A 7,708-nucleotide genomic window follows, 5' to 3' on the forward strand; every position below is an offset into this window, starting at 1 on the left:
TAATGGAGATGCAACAAAGTTAATTTATTTTTCAGAAGCTTATTTTCCCATCCTTGAAACTGGGCAGTATAAATTGCAATTAACTGACTTTTCTGATGGTTGGGCTTACTTCCACTTCTGGAATCGCATCCTTTTGTGTTATTCCTTCACTCCCACTGTACCAGTATCTTGTGATTCACTTTTAACATATTAAATCCAGCATGTATTCAAACCTCACTGTTGTCATCCTGCATCAATGCTATATTGCACTACAGGACTTTTCACTGGATTCAAAGTCTTAAAATTCATCTCAACCTCTCACCTCATACAGCCCTACATAGGTTCTGTTTGAAGAAAATGAGCACACTTATTCCGTTATTACTAGCTTAATCTGTTCCCAGTTTCAGAACCTTTCTAGTTTTGCTTTTGATCCATTTTGACTTGAGATACTCACTATGCTAAATATACTACACATGTAATTGTTGTAAATCATTGAAGTTCTAGATATGTTAAAGATGGGAAATAGAGGCAGCAGGCAATCAACTATAATAGTATCTTGATGTTTCATAAATACATTCCAGTAGTAGTTATTGTTTTCCCCGCTGTCAAATAAAGTCATCCTCCGTCTCTCAGAATTGCCTAAAAATAATCATAATCATGTACAATTAATTCTCTTCATAGAAGTTTTTAATTTAGAATTTGTTTCCAAAGGGGTTAGGATATTCCAGTTGCACAAACAATAGAAAATTTCAGTACTCCACAACCTACCACTATGGCTTAAAACTAAAACGGCAGACCTAAAATATTCAGTAAGTGAATCCGTTTAACATCTAAAATTCTCTAATTTGAATCAAACCTAACAGTTAATGTCAATAGTGAATTGAGCAGAAGATTTAACTTGTTTTATTAAAGTTAAAATAAGTGAAAAGGATGGGTTTGAGAGAGTGGTGAGGATATGGACTTTTCTCCTTTGCCCATGAGTAAGTAGGCTATGTACTTACACCACCTATTAAAACTATGCTAATGTATGTTTTGTACTGATTTTAAGCAGTAAAGGTTTTTCATAAGAATTAACACTAAATTAGAAGACTATCAGCTGCTGATAATATGTTTTTGGTAAAAACCTCTTCTTATGTACAAGCCCTAGCAACTTTTGCAATCTGTTTATATGGGCAGGGGTATTTTACACAAAGAGTGAATCTATTTGTATCCAACTGTATACAAGAAATATCCATGAGTCGCTAAATAAATTCTTGTATTAATGTCAAGGCAGGTGGCAGCTTTTACATTTATGGGCCACTGAACATTCTACCGACAATTAAAATTCATGACAATCACTAGTAGCAATGTTAGCTATTTGTCTCAAATAAGAAAATTCATAATGAAGTTACGTGAAAGACATACAAAAAACCAAATCAGAGAAGGCAAAAGTTAAAACAAAAAAGTGGTATCAAAACTCATTTATTGAATTGGAAACATTGGGAAGCAGGACAAAGAAAATAAATACAAAGTCACCATAAAACTTCAGTAGTGACCTTTTGTAAGAAGGGTGGGGAGGGAGGAGAAAAAACCCATCTTAAATTTGGTTTCACCATGTTGGAAATTACACTGGACACATTCTTCAAGTTTCCCTTTGTGGATTAGTGAAAACAGAGGGTACTTTTTAATTAAAGTAGTCTTTTCCTTGGATCAACTGCATTTGAAGCCCAATAGTTCAGCTTCTTCAGCCAGACTTAAAAAGAAGAATGGCTACTTGGCCCAGGTAGAAATAGATGAAGTGTTTTGTTTCATGAGTCACGTAGCTTCCAAAGTTTCTACCCACAATACAATGCCATGTGGGATTGTACTTTTTGTCAAATTCCTGCAAAACAAAATTGGATTATAAAGGTATTAATTATAACTGTAAACTCAAACCCATAAGCAACAGTTCATGAATATAAAAAAAAGTTGCTTTTTTGCAAGTATCCCATTCTAAATTTAAATTGGGTAAATCTCTTCTCTCCAGTTTAAATCCAATTGGAAATTCGGAATTGATTGCCTCAGCTGTGCTCAGATTGGTGGATATCCAAGACAACAATGGCAAAAACTGAAGACATACACAATTACTCTTTGTCTTGGGTCTAGTAACTTACCTAATAGTTAAGAATGGAGAAATTAGCAACTTAGCGTGGCTATGCAAAAACCTTTAGATAAACTTCAATCTGACAGAAGAATAATTGCAAAACAGATAGCCTGAACAACACTATGCAAGAGATTGAAATTGCAAAAAAAACCCCTTAGTTTCCAGGAAAGGAGGAAGATTGCATTTTGCAAAAACCCTAGTAAGTGAAATCAAAGACTACTTCACTCACTGTGACAATATTCTTTCTCAAATAAATTGAGAACAGAATCTGAAAGTGATCATCCTTTCTGAAATGTTCTGAAGATATTCAAATGTTGAGGATCAGCATCCACTTAACTAATTAACACATTTCAAAATTAATACAAATTTAGATTTCACTTGTACAAAATATGTACTGGTGTGTGAACTGAAGCAAAATGCTCAAATTTTCTAATTAACACCAACCGAAGGTGTCAGAACCAAGATACATTTGGGATGACAGACAGCTTAATAGGTGAAATTCAATGCAGATCAAGTAGTGCACTTTGTATGCAAGGAAAGAAGAAGTAGAGAAACAAACAGGACCTTGCTACGCAGATACAGACCATAAAGGCATATGAAATTTGTTCTCCTGTATGCACCACTACAAATTACAAAATAAAGTTTTAAATGGAACTTTTACAAGATCTTTTTAAGGCTGTTGGGGGTATTGTGTAGCAAGAACCTCTTAGGATGTTACATAGTATGACCTGATAGTGAGATTAAGTGTTATTATACACAATTATAGATTGACCAGAAGGCAACAGCAAAATATTGACAGTGATAGAGTGAGCAGGAGAGGGAGATAAAGCCGTATGGGTTTGTGGAAAAATACAGTCACTGACTTCACTGATTGAATGTCTTATTCTATAAACTAAACTCCACAGTGAACAGTTAAGTGTACTTCCAAACCATCACTAACTGAAGGAAAATAGGAGACAGCCAGGAAAGGGTTCAGAAATCAATGGTACTTGTGGTACAGTAATTTATTCAAGTTTCCCCAAAACAACTTCCTGTCAGTGTTCATTGGGACCAGACATAAATATAAGCATACAAATATTGGCAGTTCATTTATTCTGTTCAGATCTGGAGAAATATCAAAATATCATTGGAAATAAAAATCATAACAATAGTAATGTAATCAAATACTATTTTCATGAACCAAAATATTTCAACAGTTTCCTTTTATACCAGAATGCAGATTATTCCAAATGGCCACATTCATTAGGTATTGAATAGCATTAGATTGTTGTGGAAGAGTCTAATCAGATACTAGTCTAAAAAAAACTAACCTAAAAAAAAAGTATGACAAATAAAAGTTTTATAGGTTATAGTTGCTTAATTCAGCTCCTTAATTCAATTACTGTTTCTATAACCTAATTACCACCCTACTCAGAGGGGTCAAATGCAGAAGCTTAGCCAGCGTTGAAGGTAAGCTACAATGAGAAAAGCAAAGTGGTTTTAAATTTGCAATTGCATAGAACTTAAATTTAGTTGCAGGTGGGAATTTATTACAATTGAGCAACGCTTAGTTTAGTTTCAGGCAGACCTGCTGTAAAAGTCACCAAAGTCCTACCAAAATGATAGACCTTCTCTCAGAGGGGCGAATGGTATTAGTTTAACCAGACGGTCACCATACCACAGGCAAGGGGAGAGGTTGAGGAGGTCAGTCCTTCATGGTAACCACAGCTGTTGAGAATATAGACCATGCTGGTGGTATCACTCTGCCTTGCCAGCTAGGCAAGTGAATTAACCAGACTTGCTCAGTCTACCAACTGATTTTTGCAGTTCAAATGTTTTGTTACTAAATCAGATCAAATCTGAAAAGGACAAAGCTTGACTTTCATTCCTAAGCATGTTCAGTATTTTTCTATGGTAGAAAACCATGCTCTCACCTTCTTGATGTAAGCTGCTATGTCTTTCTCAATGTTGTACTTCTCTAATGCCTGGGTAGCACATTCCACAGCTTCCTGCTGCATGTCTTCAGACATGTCAGCATTCTTGATGACAGCTTTTCTTTCAGACATTGTTTACCTGACAACAAAAAAAATCCAAGTAATGAAATCAATCAGCTGCACTAATCTAGAATGGAATCAATAAAAGTGTAGATCAAATATATTAGAAAGTCCCACTAAATGGAGAACACAGATGGATATTTCAGACAAGGATCCTTCGTTTCCAAAATAAAATTGTTCTCTATATTGCTATTTATTTTAAACAGAATGTTTTTATACTTCAAAACAGGATTTTAGTATATTTACAGTTTAATCCTATCAGATTCCCAACACACCAGGAACATAAGAGCACACAAGAAATGGTATAGAAAATGTAAAGTGGTTAAGCCTCAATCCAATGTTTTTTTGGAAACTGAATTACTCCTCCGAACTAACATTCACAACACTATCAACTTCCTGCCTCACTTCAAGCAACAACACATCCAACTCTGCAAGTTATCCTTAAACTGCTCTTTCCTCCTTTATCACAAGGATTCTTTAAAATAATGTCATATTAATCTCCTTTTCAAGTACTTTGAAGTGTTTTCAAATTTTGTTTGATAATACTATTCTCAAGGACTTTGAATATTTTACTTTAAAGAAAACTGTTGCTGGAGCCAATCTGAAAATGCAATTACTAAATTTTCATCTGCCAATTAAACAAAGTCCTTAATATAGGTTTAACAGAAAACCTGGACAGAAAATTCAATTTAAAAAGTCTACACACTTGAATAACTCATACAACCAAAATTCTCTTCCAAGTTCTCTGTATGGGCATCTAAATTTCTTAATTCATTTTTAATGTTTCATTCCTTATTTCTCTCATAATTTGGTACTACAGCAAGTTAAATATTGCTGGGAAAAAATTTTTGACTAAGCTTTTTATCTTGCAAACACTAGGATGATTCAGAAGAAACACCAAAACTAAAACAGGGGAAAAAAAAGATTTTTCATTTACATGATTTTTTTTGTGAATTTCCCCAAGTACAAAAAGCTTCAGCAAAAGAAGTCTGTTATACATTTTTTTTAAAAAGTTCACAATTTACTACATTTTGTGGACTGTTTCCATTGAAATACATTAAAAATTAAAAGTCTAGCACATTGCCATTGTGTGTTTTGGGAAGAGAAGGCAAAGAGAATAGAAGAAAAAAAATAAATGAAAAAGGAGGAGCAAGAGGGAGCAGAGATTTAAAAAACAAGAAAACGCTCAGCAAGTTTGGCACCAGTTACAGGAGACAAAAACAAAAAAAGGGTTAATGCTTCAGGTTGTGACCTTTCATCAGAAGCGGATCAGAGAAGGAGGGAAAGAGGGAGCTGGATGTGGAGAGAAAGGGAGTGGTGGAGAGAAATAAAAGAGGAGGGGAGGGGAGATGGAGGGAGGCGGTGAGCAGAAGATTAATGCCCGTTTGCTCAGGTCCCAGTCCAGCTCGACCAGGGCAGGCTGGCGACGATCTGCAATTCCCTTGCGGCCATCAGTCGGTTGCTGCATGAATCCCGATAAAGGGAAGGGATCCGGGACTCAGCATCTCCCGCCCAAAAGACAAAACAAATTCGCGCATCGCTCTCTGAGAAAACAAAACGGTCTCGGCGCCGTCGCTTTTGAAGGGAGGGAGCGGACAAAAGAGAGGGAACACCGTAACCGTCGCCCCATCCCGCCCTCCGGGACATTCTTTTCGCACCGAGTCTCTTTAACGGTTTTTAAATTTTTTTTTGATGCCCGAAGCCGCCCTAACAACGAGGCGATCCCGTTCCTCCCCAGCGATCGCGCACGACTGCACAGGGGGTGTGCGTGCCTTGAGACTCACTTCTAGTGGTAATGGTAGCAACGACACTGGGAACCGTCCGGAGCCTCAGCCCTGTCTCCGACTCTCTCTGCCCCGATCCCGCTCCCGAGCAACCAAGTACAGCCAGCTCCCCCCCGCGGGCACCGTCACATAGCGGCAGCCCAGCTGCCCAGGCCCCACCCCCTGACCGTCACCACCTCGACTCCTATTGGTCCGCGCACGCCTTTTGCGCCCACCCATTGGCCCGGTCCATCAATAAGCCCGCCGCTCCTTACCCCCGCGTTTTGTTTCGGACCAGCAGGCAGCGCGCCCGCCGACCGCCGCGTGTGGATGATGGGAGGGGGAGGGGGGGGGGGGGCGGGGCGGGTGTCTTAGCAACCGGCAACCGCTTCCATTTATTTATTAACCCATCCACCCAGTGACCATCGTCCGCCGTCTGAGCCTGTGAGGGAAGCACTGATTTCGAATATCTCCTGCTGCAGGTGACCATAGGTAGGGGTTAAACCCCCTAAAATGGTTTATAATGAATGCCAGTGATACGAATGGGGGAAAGTGCTGTCCTGGTGCAACCAAAAAAAAGAACATATTCATCTTAACAAACCCATTGGGGAACATAAGGTCAAATAAATCAGCCAGGCAGGGACTCCCTTCAATGTAGTTTACTAAATCACTAATAGTTTTCACCCCAGCTTAAAATCTTTACCAACACTTTAGGTCCTTAAAACTGCAAATAAAACTTGTTGGAAATATACAGTATTTATGGAAAATAGTTTATGAATTAACTGTCAGCCTTGCCTAGGCGTACCATCTCAAGTCAAGATGTTTGTGTAAAGACCAGCGTTTAATCTAACAAAGTCTGGTGTTGCAATCAATGTGCTGCACTGTTAGAGATGTCTTTTGGAATAGATGTCTGTCCCCACTTGTTGTCTTGGATGGTAGTCACTCACTAATGAGTATGATTGTGCACCTAGGAAGTTCAGTGTCACTGATCTTGGGTTCCTTGGATGCTTGGGCCAATGAGTCCAATCCTAGAGCCATATCTCCAACCACGCATCTGGCAGATTTTTCCAGGAAGTGAATTGGATCCTGGCCTTGACATCATTAGCATTTCTTTCTCCGGCTCCTTCTCTGTGCTTTTCTTGCCACTGCTGGGTGTTCCCAAAGAACTGTGATTGCCACCTTACCTTTTCATGGATTGTCACCTTGATGTGCTGGAGAGGCTTGAGTGTTCAGTTGATCCCAAGAATGATGCTATCAGGGTCATCCATGATGGTAAGGTCAGAGGGGAGGAACCAGATAAACCACAATCCCAAACAAGTCTTCAATAGCAATCCAGGTGGAAGACACATATGTAATATCACTGGCTTTGTAGGCAGATGAAGGCTACAGCAGTAGGGAGATGGTTTCCTTGGCAAAGGAACTGGATCTACCTTCTGTCAAGGACTATGTGTCTGCTGATGTACAACAACATTCCCAAGTTAAAAGATGTCCTGCACAAGAGGAATTCATTACCTTCCCTCTGACAATACACACAGACACAACACAAGCCCTCCAATGAGAGGTGATAGGGACAGGATTGTGAGAGCTAGGAGTCCCTAGCATCTGACTGGCAGATAGGCAGTAGAATTTGGCTCAGTTGTTTAGCCCATGGGTAAGGCACAGGAGAGCATTTTGTCAGCTTTCTTCACAATGAGCAGTCCTCTTCAGTTGCCTGAAAAATAGTCTGTTCCATCATTAGCCTGGTTGGTAAACCACATCCAGTGGGCTCATCTACCTCCAGTCTGAAAACCAACATTAAATTCAATCGGAAT

The 7,708-nt window shown here is 39.0% G+C and overlaps 1 protein-coding gene across 1 annotated transcript; it reads right to left on the reverse strand.

The window, feature by feature from the left end:
• Positions 1 to 1,424: 1,424 nt before the first annotated feature.
• On the reverse strand, positions 1,425 to 6,053 carry LOC132827384 (dynein light chain 2, cytoplasmic-like). The gene is made up of 3 exons (XM_060844047.1): positions 5,919 to 6,053; positions 4,015 to 4,153; positions 1,425 to 1,840 (listed from the first exon to the last, which is right to left on the reverse strand). Exons 2-3 carry the CDS (start codon positions 4,144 to 4,146, stop codon positions 1,703 to 1,705), a joined length of 270 nt encoding a protein of 89 aa, XP_060700030.1. The 5' UTR covers positions 4,147 to 4,153; positions 5,919 to 6,053; the 3' UTR covers positions 1,425 to 1,702.
• Between the last annotated feature and the right edge of the window lie 1,655 nt (positions 6,054 to 7,708).

Source organism: Hemiscyllium ocellatum, chromosome 24, assembly GCF_020745735.1.
Source record: "Hemiscyllium ocellatum isolate sHemOce1 chromosome 24, sHemOce1.pat.X.cur, whole genome shotgun sequence".
Taxonomy (NCBI): Eukaryota; Metazoa; Chordata; class Chondrichthyes; order Orectolobiformes; family Hemiscylliidae; genus Hemiscyllium; species Hemiscyllium ocellatum.

Excerpts from the sequence above, each read along its gene's own strand:
- LOC132827384 (XM_060844047.1), bottom strand. The coding sequence starts at position 4,146 with ATGTCTGAAAGAAAAGCTGTCATCAAGAATGCTGACATGTCTGAAGAC. Across the intron at positions 1,841-4,014 it reads TAGCAGCTTACATCAAGAAG|GAATTTGACAAAAAGTACAA; the intron begins GTGAGAGCATGG and ends TTTGTTTTGCAG.